Below are 18,643 nucleotides of genomic sequence, written 5' to 3'. Positions count from 1 at the left end.
GCAGAAAGATCCGGTCCTGGCAAGATTGAAACATCTGGTGCTGATAGCAGAAATGAGAGGGCTGTCCTACCAGAATTGAAACACTTTTGGACTCGGAGAGACCAAATCACAGAAGAGGACGACATATTGTTATGGGGAGCAAGAGTTATTGTCTCGAGCAAAGGTCACTGCCGGATTCTGGGTGAATTCACCAGATTCATCAAGGGGTTTCCAAAATGAAGATGTTGGCAAGAAATTACATCTGGTAGCCAAGATTGGATACAGACATAGCTTCATGACTGGGTCGGTGACCAGAGTGCCAACAAGGACAAAAATTACCACCAGCATTTCTGGGACTGTCTGGGTAAACCCTGGACTGAGTTACATATTGATTATGCAGGTCCTTTCATGGGTTCAATGTTCTTAGCCATTGTGGGCACCCACTCAAAATGGCTGGGCGGCATGCATATAGTTCATTCATCAAATCCAGGCACAGTGGGAAAAGTGTGCGGATCTTTTGCAATACATAGACTCTTGGAAGCGTTGGTCACAGATAACAGACCATTGTTTACCAGCAGAGAATTTGAGTATTTCCTAAATTTAAACGGTATGTATCATGTAAGAATAGCTCCATACCATCATCGTCCAGTGGTCTGGCAGAAGGAGCAGTCCAAACTTTGAAGGCAGGCTAAAAGAAACAACCTACAGCTACATGAAATCCCAAAATATTCCAGTTTCTATTTGATGAGCCCACATGCAACTGCAGAGATATCTCCAGCATAGTTTCCTAATGGAGAAGATTCCGCACCAGGTTAAATCTGATACCCCCCCAGGTCCGAGGGGAAGGTGAAACAGCATTAGCAATGTCAATGACTGACATAAAACGCCGCTAAATGAGAGAGACAATTTAATTCAGGGGACAAAATTTGGTGTTGGAACAGCTGGAATGGTCCTGCATGGATAAGAGGCATGGTCAAGGTGTGGTCAGGTCCAGTGATATACAAAGTTTGGATAGGTGCGGTGGTCTTGAACAAGCACGTGGACCATGTGAAAGCTGAAAACCTGCAAATGTTGCGGGATCAAAATGTGCCTGGCTCCTTGACTGCCTTTCCGACTGTTCTGAAACCTGTGGGTTCTCCCTCTCTGTCAAGCATTGATGATTCCTCAGAATCTGCAATGGACACACAGAATTGTAGAACCCCCTACAGTGTGGGAACGGGCTGTTTGGCCAATCAAGTCCACACTGACCCTTTAAAGAGCAACCCAACCCCCTTCTCTATTCCTGTAACCCTGCATTTCCCATGGCTAATCCATCTCGCCTGCACATCCCATGACACTATAGGCAACATGTTCATTTCACCTAACCTTCATATCTTTAGACTGTGAGAGGAAACCAGAGTACACGGAGGAAACTGACACAAACACTGGGTACACGGGGAGAATGTGCAAACTCCACACGGTCGCCTGAGGCTGAACTTGAACTTGTGTCCCTGGCATTGTGAATCATCAATGCTAATCACTGAGCCGTAGTGCCACCCTGACACAGTGCATATTGCCACCTGAAGAGGGAATGAATTTCTTCCAAGACCCTCTGCTCATAAGAGACAGTTACATGCCACCCATATCAGAGGCAGAGTTGGACGAAGCTGACCCGGTGCTAAAACACTCCAGGAGGAACTGCAAAACTAAAGAACTATCCTATGTCCTCAGACTCAAGGGGAGGGATGTCATGATTGTAATGAGGTCAGCCAAGTGGACCTAATAGACTGAGTTCCCTGATTCGGGCTGTTAATCTCGTCCAGAGAGCCCTGGCTGACATACAAACAGGAGTGTCAGAGATTCTGATCACCCTGAGAGCTGGATCAGTGCCAAGGATTCTCCGTGTGCGAATAAAGGGTGACTTGGTGATGGACCTCTGTGGAGTTATTTCTGTTTGTCATAGCCTTTAGCATGATTCAGTACTTTTATGTAGACGAGCAGGAGGCTGGAAGAACAGGCATCATTAGGAGGTGGAGAAGTTGACGTTTCAGGTATAACCCTCCTTCAGGATTGGAGATGGGGTTGGGGGAGTTGTAGATAAAGAGGGGGAAGGGCCAGCCTGACGTCACGGTCACCGCCCATTTCAATTCCCCCTTCCACTCCCTCTCTAACATGTCCATCCACGGTCTCCTCCTTTGCCACAATACAGTAAATCAGACCGCAGATTGGAGTAACAGCACCTCATCTTCCATCTGGGCAGCCTACAGGAGGACTCCAATTTCAAACAACCTTCCCAGCCCCATCTCCTCCTTTCCGTCCCTCCGACCAACCCTTCCTTCCAGCTACCAACTGGATTCATTCCTTCCATTGACTAACCAGGTTGTACCTACCACCTGTATTAACCTATCACTACCTCATACTCTGCCCCCTCTTCACTCATAACCCTTCCCTTTCCCCCCATCTTTATCTGCAGCTCCCCCTATCCCTGCCTCCATTCCTGAATAAGGGCTATGCCTAAAATGTGAACTTCTCCACCTCCTGATGCTGCCCTGGCTTGCTGTGTTCTTTCAGCCTCCTGCTTGTCTATTTCGGATTCCAGCAACTACAGTTTTTTTTGTCTCAGTACTTATATGAGCAGTTGAGATGCGCATATTGCAAATGACAGGAATCATGATGAGACATTGATTCTTTTTTATAAGTGGAATTGTTGATTACATTTTGTTAGTAATAATTACTTGTTCATGCAGTTAAATTTATGTAAACTGTTAAGCTTTTTTTGATAAGATTATGAAAACAAATGTGAATGTAAATGTAGTTGTTTTGTGGCTGCAACCTACCTATCCAGCAACCCATGATTGTCGCCTTGAAACATCCCCTGATCAGGCATGCTAAAATATGACTGCCTTCCTCACATCAGATTTACAATTCTGGTTTTGTTGCTTTATTTTGTTGATCCTGAAAATCTTAGTCAAAGCATACCCTTCCTGCTTTAGCCTACTGCTAGTTCTCCATTTCCATGGACTGTTTTTTTGTGGTGCTTGCTGTTGACCTTGAAGAAGGCAGTCCACATCTAAGGATTTCCCTTGTCCTGATATCCATTTGTTTCTGGCAACAAGTCAAAGGGATCTCCAGGCATCCAGCAACAATGATGTCGTCAATCAGGGTAAACAACCCATCACTGTTTCAAATGAGCAGTGATCACAGACACTGACGCTTGCATTGGCATTTCCTGAACACAGTCTGTACCAATATATTTAGCTGTTAAATTAAGGTAGTTCACTCAAACACCTTTTGTTATACACAGTCAATTTAATGTATTATTGTACTCCTGTAGTTTTTTTAGTCCTATCAAGCATTTTTCTATCTCTTGTTGGGATTATAGTTCAAATTTCTATTTTTTTGACAAGTGATTCATGATCCTTTACATCACTGTAAGAAAGGAAAGAGAGTTTAAAAACTGAATACATGTTGAAAAAACATTAAGCAAGGACATAATTTTCGTATGTTTGAAATGCCTTCAGCATTGAATTAATTTATGTAAAACCAGTAAAGGCTGTGTACATTAGCTTTGGCTGTTTAGCTAATAAGGATGATGTGAACCACAAAGTCTCCTTAATTGATATTGGTTTGACATTGTGATTGACCAGTAGGAACTGGCAGATCAATGTTTCCCTGAGCTCAATTTGCTCACAACAATTTGATGTTGCAGCTCATGAGCCATCGTATACAGTAGATGGGAATAATAAATATATAGAGCTATAGATTGACTAAAAATATATTTTGACATATGCAGTTCTTGAGCTAAAATACATTTTCTACTCTAATATTGCTGAATCTCTTCATAGTCGGGTCTTTTAAATTTGATTACTTAACCCTTAGTTGTTGGCAATTTCAGGAGAATGTTTCCTAAGACCAAATGGTTAAGTTGTTTTCAATTCATGCATTATGACACTCAAGTAGTTATTAATCTGAATAAAAAATACACAGGGAATGCTACATTATTATAATATATATCTCAAGTATCTAAATTAAAACACAATTTTGCAGGAAAATTAAAAAAACTACATTGCATTTACTTTTTTGTTACTACTTTTGTTTTTTCTCTTCCTGAACTTTGCACATCACTAGTTATCTTTTTTTTCCGTTTAAACTCTTCTATTTGTTCTAATCATTGTTTCATTTATCTTGTGTTATGTTTTCTATGCTCCCTCTGGTGGAGGATTTTTTGTTGTATAAAGGTTTGCTGGTTGAAAACAAGCCTTAAGGTTAGATTTTGAGTCAATAAAAAGCCTTGTTGGTGACTTGCAATATAAGATCATAGGAACAACCAGATTGACACAAGATATGAAAACTGCATAGCTTCGTTAATGGTGCCTGTAGGGTTAACTTCAATCAACCTCAACTTATTTTTGTTGATCTGGAGAGAATATGACTTAATTTGATTTGTTTCTTCTCTCCTTCAAACTGATGTTACATTTCTATCTATTAATGCTCACTTTTATCTTACTATCTTAAGGCTGCACTTTAGATTTGAAGAAAACCACGTTTAGGTGTTCTCATGATAGATTGCATGCATTAAAGAAATGGGTAATGCTAGATTTGCTGATGTGAATATGTTTGGAAAATGACCACTGGTTTGAAATGATTGGGTGCAGAATCAAAAAATGGCATTCTGAATGTCCCTTGAGGCTGTTTGAACACAAGCATTATGGTTGTAATGTTGCTATTTGTCTTTATAGCAGAGTTGCTTAGAATTCTCTCCAGAAGTCAATGGATGAAAATTAAATTCTCTTGTCCTGGGTCTTGCTTTACGCCTTGGGAAAGTTTTGGCTTTAGCGAGAACCTGTTTTAAGATAATAATTGTGATGCCTTTGTGATGGATCTCACCTGACAATTTTATTTTTTAACATTGCTGCTAGAATGGATGCTGAATATACTACTGGATATAGTGCGCAATGAACATTCTCCTTCATCTCTTGTACATCTTGCGTTCAAATTCCTTTATCTCATCTCAAAGGTACTGTGTTTTTAGTGTTAACTTAAATATTTGTTGAGAGAATCTGTTATTGCACAGGTCAATAAATCTGTAACTGTATTATGGATTTTTTTTTGCCATCGTAGGTGCGTGGCTATAAATATTTCCTGAGATTGTTCCCTCATGAAGTGGTAGATCTGCAACCAGTGTTGAATTTACTCAGTCAGCAAGACCCAAAAGACTGTGATGTAAGTAGAGGATCACGAGTTATTCATCTTTAGACTGATTTTTCACAGCAAGGACTTGCATAAATAATTGCTCTAAATGCAGTCTGTATTCTTCGGAGTTGAAAAAATGTTAGGGATAAGCAGCAGTTCTGCTGTTGGCTGAATTCTGATCTTTGGATCATGGAATTCTGCCCTTTTAATTTGCTTTCTAACCGTTGCCTCGTTCAGGGAACTAATACTCGAGCCCTTTTAGTCTTTCATCCATTGCTAATACTGATCTAGCTTTGACTCTGTCTCGGTGATCAGGAGATGCAGCAGCAACTGATGAGCCTGCAGACTGCCATTCTGCACTGGGCTCCCTTCTTGGTGTCACCTCTGTTGTGGGAGCTGCTGCTGCTGTTGGTAGAGATGGATGGATTTTCTTACCCAAACCAAGACTCAAATACCAAAGGAATGACTCAGCCCATTGCTAATCGCTCGGCATCAGGCATGAGCGTTGATCTTGGGATGTGTGAGAGGATTGTGAAGGAGGAAAGGAGATTCCAGTTGGCCATAGTCTCAGCCACATCCTGGGCAGCAAATACCACTTTGCGCTGGCTCTGGCTTGACATATTTGAGATCCCAGGACTGTATGAGCACTACTGGATGGAAATGGCTGTAATCCTCAGCTAGTTTCTCTTTCCTTGGGGTCTGAGCTCCTAAATCTCAGGTAGATGGCTTGCCCTTGCAGGCAGTGTGGATCAAATCTAATGTAATCCTTTGATAGGATGTGGTGAGGATTCAAGTTTGACAATGTGACAAAATTCAGGAAGAGAAGAGTGAGTGGGGAATGATGGGATGGACAGATTGAGTGAGTGGAACATGGTTGTGGTGGAAAGGGTTGAATAAGTGGGGGTAAGGTGGGGAGAGAAAGGTAAAGCCAGTGAGGATGAGTATGGAGATTACAAGTAATTGAGTAGGGACAGAGAGGATGAGTGAATATGGAGGACAGATTATTTAAGAAAAGGTTAAGTGAGTTGAGTGTTGTGGAGAATGGTTGGGAATAGGGCAATGGTGGAGTAGAGGAACTAATTATAATGTATGTGGTGAAGATGACATTTCCTCTTTTGGAAGAATCTGGAACTAGAGGTGACTTTAAAAATTTTAGTGGGCAATTTAAAACAGATTTGAGGTTTTTTTTGCATATTGTATTTTTTCAACTGTTCCTGAAAAGGTAATGGAAACACAATTTTTGAATATATTAAGGCAGAGGAGTGCAGATTCTTGTTGAGCAAGGGAAGTAAGGTTATTGAGTAGATAGGAATGCATATTTAAGTATACAATCAGGTCAGCAGTGATCTTATTGAATGGTAAAGCAGGTTTGAGGGGCTGTCTCTATGCTTTTTGTTCATATGTTCAAATCATACATTAGTTTCTCCCGGTGAATAATTAAATTGCCTCTTGCCCATTGTGCAGAAATTCCTTTTGATCTCTGCCAAATTGTTAAGTGGGTTAGGGTGAGAATCACAGACTTGGAAATAGGAGTCTGGCTTTTGGAAACAGCCTTCTGCTGCCTGACTATCAAAGACAAAAGTGGACGGAGAGCGTGTTGCATGGATTGCAGGATGCAATGCTGAGGAATTAGTTAACCAAGCAAGACACCCCATAATAACAATGATGTGTCATGTGTAATGATATGTGAGGATAAATTGTGTCAATTAAACAAAATTAAATTGTACAATCTGGTAACTAGAATTAGGGACCTTAAAAGTTCAAACAAAGCCTTAACTTTCAGTGGTTACTCATCCAAAATTCATGTTAATGAAGAAATATTCATTTCAAAATCATGTTGTTTGGCTGCACTTGCCTTCCCAAATGAGTTCCACTATCAAAGGACTAGATATTGGACAGTGTATTTCAACTCCCTAAAGTAAGATGTTCAGACACCTTGTCAGAATGACTGGTGTCTTTGAACCATAATCAGGACACACTTAAATTTATAACAAGAGTAAACATGGCCAATATGTGTGACATAATTAAGAAGTAATGAAATTAGATGTATTTTTATATAACATGCTGTAAGTTGAAGCTTTTATAATGCCAGTGTGTCTCTCACCAAACTTGAAAAATGCCAATCAGTGTAGAGCTCTGCAGTTTGAACATATTCGTATGTATGCAGAGGCTGCTGACAGGTTTGTCTTTTATCCCAGGCCATTATCTCTGTGGGTGCCCCGTTTGTTACTTTGGCTGATTAATTGGATCTAGCCAGAGTCATGGGGAAATCCTTTGGGGAGCAACAAACTCAAATATTCAGACGTTTAAGCAGATTCACTTTCTCCTCTTAAAGGGAGTCAAAATACTGTTGAAGAGAACACTTAGGACAGGAGGCAATCAAAGTACTTTGCAAACTTTTTCTATTTCTTATTTCAATACGATACTTAATCGAGGAACCGCTTTATTACACCCAAATCCTTATGTTTTTTGTAATGAAACTTTGGCTCTTTTTTCTTTTACCATGTGTGGACTTGTTATATTTGGTGCAAATGTTCCAGACTAATAAAATTGTCAATATTCACATTTCTTTCTCTCTCATGTTTGATGTATTTTCCTTGTACAAGGAAGCTTCTAAATGGTTGCAACCCCTTAGTTTCATATAAAAATTGAGAAAAATAATTTATTTGCTTTTTCTGAAATCCATTTATTGCTGTCCATCCCATCTGATTATTTTGGCCTGTGAATAAATTTGGCAATGACCAATGCACCTGTGCTAAATTGCTCTTGGCGGGTTCATCAGCTTTTGTTTTGCTAACCACTGCCATTTTTGTCAAGTGCTTTTCAATTCAACCTGTTGTTGATGGGAAATCTAGTCATCATTTTCCAGCCCTTCTCTTAAAGCATGTGACTATTTGTTCCTTAAACATGTGCCCGTGCTTTTCGAACTCCTAAATGTGCTAAGTTATCAGCAACATAGCTTTGGAATTGTTGAAAATAATTAGCCAGATTATATCAAAATAGATACATTGAGGAAGATCACAAGACATTAAAAAAACACCTGACAATGTGTTTTCCTAATAAAATAAAACTGGACAATTTCAACCTGGCCAATTACTGCCCTATCAGTCTATTCTTGATCATCAGTGAAGTGATGGAAGGAGTCATCAGCAATATTATTAAGCAACATTGACTTAGCAGTAATCTGCTTACTGATGCTCAGACAGCTTTTGACCTCCTGGAAGTCTTGGTTTAAGCATGAACAAAAGAGCTGAGTTCCAAATGTGAAGTAGAATGAATGCCTTTGTTATCAAGGCTGCATTGATCCAAGTGTTGCATCATTGACTTCAGCATTGCTAGAGCTAATGAGAATTATGGTAACAGGAACTCTCCAGCGGTTGCAGTCCTAACAGCTGAAAGTGGTTTGGCATGTTGGATGTCAATTATCCCAGCTTTAAACATGGACTTCTAGGAAAGATGTTTTTGAAAGGTGACATGGTAGGTTTTTTGTGAAGAGAGTAGATTTGGATTATTACCAATGAAATTGTAGACATAAATACATGAACTTTGTATGAATTCTCCTCCTGACTCCTATGCCCTGTATTTTAATTCCACAGTTTGAAACTCTGTTTTTCTTTATCTGCTATTGAGTTATTTGTGCTAAATTTGAGCTTATCTTGAGAAATATATGCTTGTCATATGTTTGTCATGGCAAGAGAAATTAAGTTTGAAAATCCATTCTGTTTTGACACAGATTGTGGTTTAAATAATAATTGTTGTAAAGCAAGAAACAAACTGAATTCTGTTGCTTTCAAAGGTTTTCAATTTTTTAAATATGGACTATTAGTGCTGTTGTTGTAATTTAATAAATTAACACCTCCGTTCCTGTATACATGGAAAGCATGAAGTTTTGACCATTATAAGTTGTCAAAATTAGTACTTGGCCCTTTTTAAAAATGTTTATGATGCAGAGGATGATCAAGTCTTTATTTCCTCTGTCTGAATTCTATTTGATATGAAGGTTCAACTTATAGATTACACAAAGGCCAGTGCTCCGTTGTTATCAGGCATCTTGTCTTTGAATAGATTCCAATAATTCATCTTCTTTTCCTTATTGGTTAATAGTAATAGCCCATTCAAGTCCTTTGTAGCATTGGTTTAAATAATCCTTTTTTCACTCTGACAAAAAAATTATACTTGTTGCTTAATACTGTCTCTTTTGCTGATTTAAAAAAACTTCTGAAAGAAGTTCTAGTTATGGTAATATTTTAGTTATGGTAATATGGTAATGTTTCTCAGCCATTTGTTTCAGTCAGGGGAAAAAATTTGAAAATAAACATGTTAAAGGTTTTTTATTTTAATCAGTTTATTTTTTATTTTATTTTTGGGAGAAAATTTAAGACAAAACAAATGTTTGTAGCTCAGTTCAAGATTACAATCAATTATGTAGTGCCTGCAATCTTATTGTGTAGAAATAACTGAGCACAGATCCTGGCTTCCTCTTACCTAGCAAAGAATGATATTCGGGGTTTTCATTATGAATAGACTTTTAGTCCTGAATTCGAATTGTTGAATCCTAGGCAGTTCTTAGTGTTGCACATAGTCCTAGATAGTGCCTGTGTTCCAAGACCTGTGTGCATTTTATTGCATTTTAATGGTATGTAGTGATAGATTTTTTTGTATATTTCAGACCTGGGAGACTCGTTACATACTTCTATTATGGTTATCCATGACCTGTTTACTCCCATTCGATATGGCACGACTTGACGGTAACAATTCGACACAAGCAGGGCAATCTAGGACACCAACAATGGATCGGATTTTGAATGTCGCAAAGGTGAGCGCTGCGACTCTGCTGTGTTAGAATTGTCTGTTTTCAATTTGTTTCAAGTTAACTTAAACTCTGAAGGAATAGAATACAAAAATGAGAAACTAATGTTAACTATAAAGGAATACTGGTGTCGTTCATAATTCCTTGGAAGTGAAGTTGCAGGTAGCTAGGATAGTGAAGAAGGCATTTGGTATGCTTTCCTTTATTGGTCAGAGCATTAAGTATAGGAGTTGGGAGGTGATGTTGCAGTTGTACAGGATGTTGTTAAGGTCACTTTTGGAATATTATGTGCATTTCTGGTCTCCCTCCTATCAGAAGGATGTTGTGAAATTTGAAAGGGCTCAGAAAAGATTTACAAGGATGTTGCCAGGGTTGGAGGATTTGAGCTATAGAGAGAGGTTGAGGGCTAGGGCTATTTTCCCTGGATCATTGGAGGCTGAGGAGTGACTAACGTTATAGAGGTTTATAAAATCATGAGGCACATGGATAGGGTAAATAGACAAACGCTTTACATCAGGGTGGGAGGAGTTCAGACCAAGAGGGCATAGTTGTTTAAGGTGAGAGAGGAAAAATTTAAAAGGGACCTAAGGTTGGTACATGTATGGAATGAGCTGCCAGAAGAAGTGGTGGAGGACGGTACAATTGCAGCATTTAAAAGGCATCTGGATGGTATGTAAATAGGAAGGGTTTAGATGGATATGGGCTAAGTGGTGGAAAATGGGACTAAATTAATTTAGGATATCTGGTCAGCATGGTCAAGTTGGATTAAACGTTCTGTTTCTGTGCTGTATATCTCTGTGACTTTATAACTGTGGGAAAATTGTGAAAATCTTTTGAGTTTTCTTTTTAGGAATTAAGAGGGTCATTAAGAATCTAGGAATATGGGACTTGGTAGTTAGAGTTGGCATTCACCACTTTTGAGCATGCTCTGTCATTCAATGGAATCATAGCTGACCAGATTTTAGTTCATTTCTGAAGGGGTAATAAGGAAGTTGGGGGAAGAAAACGAAATATTGTAGAGGAACAAACCGTGTACTTGGCTTACAGATTGGCTTAAATCACTAAAAATGGCAACACAAATTGACAAAGCTATCAAAAATAGAAACTTAAATTTATAGAATGTGTGCTTTGATAAGAAATTGGATTAAAAAATAGTTAACAGGTGCTTTTGAGAAATATAATCTGCAATTGGAGGAGTGGCATAGTCAGCTATCACTCTCCTTTTTTCTTTTCTGTGTGTGTGATCTAAATGGAGAGAAAGGGTAGAAACAGACTATGGATGCAATGAAGGACAAGGACTTTGACCCAGTCCCAACTTCAATGGGAAGTGGGGTAATAAGCAATTGGAACTTAACCTCTGACAAATTATATTGAGTGGATTTTTGGACAAGTTGAATATCATCGAGGATGGAAGATATGAACTTTGCAAGTAGGGTAGAAGTAGTTCACTGTATACAATGTGCTAAAGAGTTTGGACGTTACAGAATGATGTCTGAATTCCAAAGGATAAGTTATGAGCACCAGTTGCACAAAAGGGGGTTCAGAAGATTAAGAGGTGATTTGATTACAGTTTGAGTTATGACAGGGAACTGGTAGTTTTCTCCATTTTTATTGTTTTGCTTGTTTGCGCTTTAGTTGGAGCCAGACCTTTCTGGCATGAAGTCTGAAATACTTGTATGTGCAAATGATGGCAAATGTTAGGAACACTCTTCTGAAAAGCACTGTTGATTCTAGGCAAATTATTGACTGTGAATAGTTGATTAAGAAATTTCTATTCACTGAAGGGTATTCAAGGGCCAGAGTTAGGACTGTGGAATTAGTGTACAAATCAGCCCGAAGTCCCATTGAGTAGTTGAATATCTCAAGGGGTTCAGGAGCCTACTCGTGTTCCTACAAGGGAATCAAGTCAAGAGCAGGGATGAGCTGTGGTTGTGAAGATGGAAGTAAGTGCTTTCCTTGCTGCAGGTATCTTTGTTTCCTGAATCTCTAACCTTAGAGCACAGCAGGTTTTTTTTAGGTTAAAGGCAGCATGGTTTAAGCTGAGTTACTGGTTGGGGAGGGAATAGCATATCTAACCAGCGAACTAAATAAGCTGCAGATTTGAAGATGATGATTTTCTGTTCCCATTGTGGAAGTTGAGGATGCTGAAACTCATTGAACTTGAGCTCGCAGGCTACGTTTAACAATTCAGAGGAAACTGCAATCTTTAGTGAGGTAGTTGAGAGGTAAAGGAGGATCTTTTCAATGTATGTATGAAAGCTGACATTTATCTCTAGAACAAATGAGTATATGGAGGCAGGTTGTGGGTGGATGGGTAGATAGATCTTTGAATTGGTCTTGGGTATTCTGGAAGTAACGTGGAGAGGAAGGAAATGCTATTTCTCAAGATATTTGCCTGGGTTTGGATGAATGAGAATGGAATTGTGCAAGCACAGTTCAGAAAATTTGGACATGGGAGAAAGATGATACCGATTGCCATACACTATGGCCAGCAACAAGAACAATAGCATGATGGTGGAAGGGGATCCTGAATGCATGATGTGACCATAAGATGTGTGACGAATTTGGAGAGTTAAATGTCGATGGGTGGGTGGAATGCTTCAAGAAAGACAGAAATTCAGAATGAGAGTGAATGGGAAGCTAAGGTCTAGGTGTCAGTGAATATGTTAATTACATTGTTAAAATATACCGATAAAGAGTATTGTTAATTAAATACCAAGTGCAATTATAAAGAAAGACTTCGAGGGTAATGGGGTGGTAGGTAGAAGGCAGACAAATATGATACTGTATTCTGTATATAAATTTATTATCAAAAGTAAAATTTAGTTTCTACTTCAGCGTCTGGCTTGGGGTGCAATTAACCTGGAGAACAAAGAGATCTAAAGTCTCGTTTCCAAACAATTTTGAACTCCTTGGTGCTTCAGCTGATAGTGGATCAAGTTCGGAAAGTGGACTTTCAGGAAGCAGTTGGTTCGAGCAAAAAGGAGCTGTCCTTCCTCTATAGTAGTTCCTGGTGGTTTTGGCTGAAGAAAGTGAAGCCTCACAGTGCTACACATGGTCAAGCTAGATTTGTTTATTAGATGCAGAGACCAGTTGACCACTAAATGTGTTAAAGTTTGCACTGTTCAAACTTTGAGAGAGTAATGATAGGAACTCTGCAAAGCGAAGGCAGGTGTAGGAAATGAAAAGTTTTGCTACAAGAAAGGGACCAAGGTTTGATACAATAGGGTGGTTAAGGTGATGAAAACAATAGAATCGTGGTGAATGGAAGCTAGACACAAGCGCTTTGCTAATTTAGGAGTGAGATGTAAGCAAGTAGAGGCAGACGTTTAAGGAGATAATTTATAACTCTCTCAACAAAAATACATCCTAGTAGGAAGAAAAGATTCTAGGAGTGGGATCAAACCAACAATTGGCTAATCAAGGAAGGTAAGTAGAGATTTAAATTGAAATAAAAAGCATACAAGGAGGCCAAAGCAAATGATATCCCTGAAGACTGGAATAAATTCAGAATCCAATCAAGAAGTACTAAAAAAGATAGTAAAGACAGAGAAAATAAATGACGAGCAATCTAGTGAGCAATATTCAAGCTGAAAATAAAATCTTCCTTAAATATATAAAAAGGAAGAGAGACATCAAAGTAAATATAGGCATCTTAGAAAATGAATTTTTGGAGCACAAGGAAATGGCAGAGGAGTTAAACAGATGTTCAGAGTTTGTGAGAAGATTTGTAGCTCGGGTGCTTGTTGTTGTGGTTCTGTTCGCCGAGCTGGAAGTTTGTGTTGCAGGCATTTCGTCCCCTGTCAAGGTGACATCTTCAGTGCTTGGGAGCCTCCTGTGAAGCGCTTCTGTGATATTTCCTCCAGCATTTGTAGTGGTTTGAATCTGTCGCTTCCGGTTGTCAGTTCCAGCTGTCCGCTGCAGTGGCTGGTATATTGGGTCCAGATCGATGTGCTTATTGATTGAATCTATCTGGACCCAATATACCGACCACTGCAACGGACAGCTGGAACTGACAACCGGAAGAGGCAGATTCAAACCATTACAAATGCTGGAGGAAAGATCACAGAAGCGCTTCACAAGAGCCTCCCAACCACTGAGGATGTCACCTAGACAGGGGACGAAACGTCTGCAACACAAATTCCCAGCTCGGTGAACAGAACCACAACAGTTGAACAGATTTTTGCATCAGTCTTTATGATACTAAAAATATGGGGGAGGAATTAAGTGCCATTACCATCATTAAGAAGAGTTGTATTAGATAAACTAATGGGGCTAATGGCAGAGTTCCCTGGCCCTGATGACTTGCATCCTAGGATCCCAAAAGAGGTAGCTACAGAGATGGTGGATGCATCAGCTGAAATTTTCCAAAAAACTGTTTGATTCTGGAGAAGTATCAGAGGATTGGAAAACTGCTAATGTGACACGACTATTCAAACAGTGAGGAAGGCAGAAAGCAGATAACTCTAACTGATTAGCCTAACATTTATTGTTGGAAAAGTATTGGAATCAATTATTAAGGAAATAATAGCAAACTTGGAAAAGCATAATCTAACCGAGCAGAGTCAGCACGAGTTCATGAAAGGGAAATCATGTATGACTAATTAGAGTTTTTCAAGGATGTCTCCACTGGAGTGGATAGATATGTTTGGAGTTCCAGAAAGTGTTTGATAAGTACCTAACAAATAAACATAAGAGAAGAGCCCACAATGTTGGTGGTAGTATATTGGCATGGATAGAGAATTGGCACCAGGGTTGGAAACAGAGAGTGGGGATAAGAGGTACTTTTTCAGGTTGGGAAGTCATGACCAGCATGGTTTTACAGGGATCAGTGCTGGAACCACAACTGTTTACAATTTATGTTAATGACTAAGAGGAAGGAAGTGAATATGCTGTTGTCAGATTTGCGGTCAACACAAAAGAAGGTGGAAAGGCAAGTTGTGAGAGGGATGCAGATGATTTATGGAGGAATATTGATTGATTGAATTAGTGAGCAAAAAGTTGACAAATGGACTACGATGTAAGAAAATGCAAAGTAGTTCACTTTGGAAGGGAGGACAATAGAAACAAAGTTATTTAAAGGGAGAAAGACTGCAGAAAGCTGCCAAACAAAGGGATTGGGTGCATGAAACACAGAAACCTGGTACATGGGTGCAGCAGGTAATCAGGAAGGCTAATGGTATGCTGACCCTTTTTTCAACGGTTTGGCGTGGAAGACTAGGGAAGTCTTAGTGAAATCATATAAGAGACCACATCTGGAATACTGTGAGCAAGTGACAAAGAGGATTGATGAGGGCAGAGTGGTAGATGTGATCTATATGGACTTCAGTAAGGCGTTTGACAAGGTTCCCCATGGGAGACTGATTAGCAAGGTTAGATCTCATGGAATACAGAGAGAACTAGTCATTTGGATACAGAACTGGCTCAAAGGTAGAAGACAGAGGGTGGTGAAGGATAGTTTTTCAGACTGGAGGCCTGTGACTAGTGGAGTGCCACAAGATTCGGTGCTGGGCCCTCTACTTTTTGTCATTTACATAAATGATTTGGATATGAGCATAAGAGGTACAGTTAGTAAGTTTGCAGATGACACCAAAATTGGAGATGTAGTGGACAGCGAAGAGGGTTACCCCATATTTCAACATCATCTGGACCAGATGGCCAATGGGCTGAGAAGTGGCAGATGGGGTTTAATTCAGATAAATGCGAGGTGCTGCATTTTGGGAAAGCAAATCTTAGCAGGACTTATACACTTAATGGTAAGGTCCTAGGGAGTGTTGCTGAACAAAGAGACCTTGGAGTGCAGGTGCATAGCTCCTTGAAAGTGGAGTCGCAGGTAGATAGGATAGTGAAGAAGGCGTTTGGTATGCATTCATTTATTGGTCAGAGTATTGAATACAGGAGTTGAGAGGTCATGTTGCGGCTGTACAGGACATTGGTTAGGCCACTGTTGGAATATTGCGTGCAATTCTGGTCTCCTTCCTATCGGAAAGATGTTGTGACACTTGAAAGGATTCAGAAAATATTTACAAGGATGTTGCCAGGGTTGGAGGATTTGAGCCACGGGGAGAGGCTGAACAGGCTGGGGCTGTTTTCCCTGGAGCGTTTCAGGCTGAGGGGTGACCTTATAGAGGTGTACAAAATTATGAGGGACATGGATAGGGTAAGTAGGCAAAGTCTTTTCCCTGGGATCGGGGAGTCCAGAACTAGAGGGCATAGGTTTAGGGTGAGAGGGGAAAGATATCAGAGAGACCTAAGGGGTAACTTTTTCACACAGAAGGTGTGACGGGTATGGAATGAGCTGCCAGAGGATGTGATGGAGGCTGGTTCCGATTGTAACATATAAGAGGCAGTTGGATGGGTATATGAATCGGAAGGGTTTGGAGGGATATGGGCTGGGTGCTGGCAGGTGGGACAAGATTGGGTTGGGATATCTTGTCGGCACGGACCGAAGAGTCTGTTTCCATGCAATACATCTCTATGACCATTTCATTGGACGCAGTTCGGAGAAGGATCACTAGGATGATCCAGAGAATTGAGGGACTGTCTTATGAGCAAAGGCTGAACAGGTTTGGACATTACTCACTGGAATTTAGAAGAATGAGATGAGATCTCATTGAGGCACATCGGATTCTTAAGGGGCTTGATACGATAAATGCTGAAAAGATAGTCCACATCATGACAGTTTCTAAGACTAAAGAGCATCGTCTCCCAATAAGGGGGTGCCAACTTAAGACTGAGATGAGGAGGAATTTCTACTCTCAGATGGTTGTAAGTCTTTGGAACTCCTTGTCACAGGGAGCTGTGGGAGTAGTGTCCTTTTGTATATTAAATCTGAGGAAAATAATTTCTTCTTCAGTTGGGAAATCAAGGGTTATGGAAAAAGAGCAGGAAAGTGGGCATGAGTAATATCTGATCAGCAATGATCCTATTGAATGGCAGAGCAGGATTGAAAGACTAAGCAGCCTATTCCTGTTCTTTATTTATTGTATTTTGTTGGAATTTTTGTATGCCTGGATCTTACAAGTTATGAATTTATAGAACACTGTGTGGGTTGTGAGAGACATTAGGAAATTTCAAAGATGCTGTTGTTAGAATTTGAGACTTTGGGATATCATTGAAATCGGGCAAGAAGATTGATTGGGGATTTTGTGAATAATAATATTCGGAATGACATTGAAGCTGAAAGAAGATTGCTTGAGTTGGGGTGAAGGTGGAAGTAACTGATAACGAGGAAATGCATAATGTACAATTAACTTGTGTATATATTAGTATGGGTGAGTAGCAGCTGATGTGGCTGACCCCACTTGGAGTACTGTGACCAGATCTGTGCACCACGTGTTCGGAAAGATACATTAGTCTTGGAAGGAAGCACATCATAGGTTTGCTAGAATGAAGCCTCGACTTCAGGAATTAAGTTATGAGGAGGGATTATACAAATTAAGCCAGTTTTCTCTAGTATTTAGAAGGTTAATGGCTGATCTGATTGAAGTCTTCACAATATTAACATGAAAAGTTGGAGTAGGTAAAAATCAATGATTTCCACCGATTGGGGAATCTAGAACTAGAGTATCTAAAAATTAGGGCCAGGCTGTTCAGGAGAGATGTTAGGAAGCTCTTCTACACACAAAGGATGGGAGATGTTTGGAACTCCCTTCCATAAATGGCAGTAGAAGTCACATCAGTTGTTAATTTAAATCTGAGACAGATAAAATTTTCTTAAGATATTCAGGAATGTGGCCAAATGAAAGACTGTGGAGTTAGGCTGCAGACCAGCCATTATTTCATTGAATGTTAGAACAGACTCAAGGGGCTGAATGGCCTACTTCTGTTTCTCTGTTCCAAAAACAGTGCACAACTTAGGGAAAACAAATGGAAGAGTGCTGGATGCATGGCAATGAAACATTACCAGAGGATTGAGATAAATATCAATTTGGAAATTAGTATTGCTCCTTGAACATCAGCTAGACTTCCAAAAGCACTTCATATGTTAAGTAATTTGTAATGTGTTATCATGGGATTATGTAGATAAACTATCAACATGCAAACCAACCAATTTGCACACAGTAAACACAGTGAATGGCCTGTTAATTTATTTTTGGTGATGCTGATTGATGTAGACCATTGACCTGAACACCGGCTAGGCCTATAGTTTCTCCTGTCATGTCATAGGAATTCCAGTGCACTGAGAAAGGCAAAAAAAAAAATTGATACGTGTTCTGACTAACCAGTTTCCTCTTTAGTGACCTGTTTCGAAAAAGTGTGTGTTTGTAGATTGAGCAGGAGTGTTGCATTCACTGTTTGGGCTCACATAAAATTAACGAGATGTTAGAAAATGGTCAGTGCCCATGAAATTTAAGCATTAGGCAGCAAAAAATAAAATGAGTACTCTGCCTTAATGATGGTGTTATGCAGTGTTAACACTAAAAATAAATGTCCCCAAATGTCTAGACTTCCATTTGAAAATTATTTTAGGCAAATTGCATGTCATTTTCACTGAATGATAGGAATTTATTTTTATTCTAGTCTTACCTGACAGTCAGTGACAAAGCAAGAGATGCTGCTGCTGTCCTTGTATCCAAGTAAGTGTGTCATCAAACTTATTATTCCTCTGTTGGTTCTGAATGCATGACCTTTGTCCATTTTTAATTTTACAAGTGTCTGTGCACATGTGAATGGAATAAA

At 39.6% G+C, this 18,643-nt stretch overlaps 1 protein-coding gene across 1 annotated transcript in view; it reads left to right on the top strand.

Moving 5' to 3' along the window:
• The window catches only part of tbcd (tubulin folding cofactor D), a 281,039-nt gene that overhangs the window by 27,427 nt on the left and 234,969 nt on the right, over window positions 1-18,643 (top strand). The window contains exons 3-6 of the mRNA XM_060844252.1: window positions 4,878-4,975; window positions 5,080-5,181; window positions 9,821-9,967; window positions 18,485-18,540. Coding sequence (XP_060700235.1) covers window positions 4,878-4,975; window positions 5,080-5,181; window positions 9,821-9,967; window positions 18,485-18,540 — 403 coding nt within the window. The remainder of the gene's footprint in view (window positions 1-4,877; window positions 4,976-5,079; window positions 5,182-9,820; window positions 9,968-18,484; window positions 18,541-18,643) is intronic.

This window comes from Hemiscyllium ocellatum, chromosome 25, assembly GCF_020745735.1.
Source record: "Hemiscyllium ocellatum isolate sHemOce1 chromosome 25, sHemOce1.pat.X.cur, whole genome shotgun sequence".
NCBI lineage: Eukaryota > Metazoa > Chordata > Chondrichthyes > Orectolobiformes > Hemiscylliidae > Hemiscyllium > Hemiscyllium ocellatum.
The sequence above is the reverse complement of the archived record's forward strand: the minus strand, read 5'-3'. Positions and strand labels throughout refer to the sequence as shown.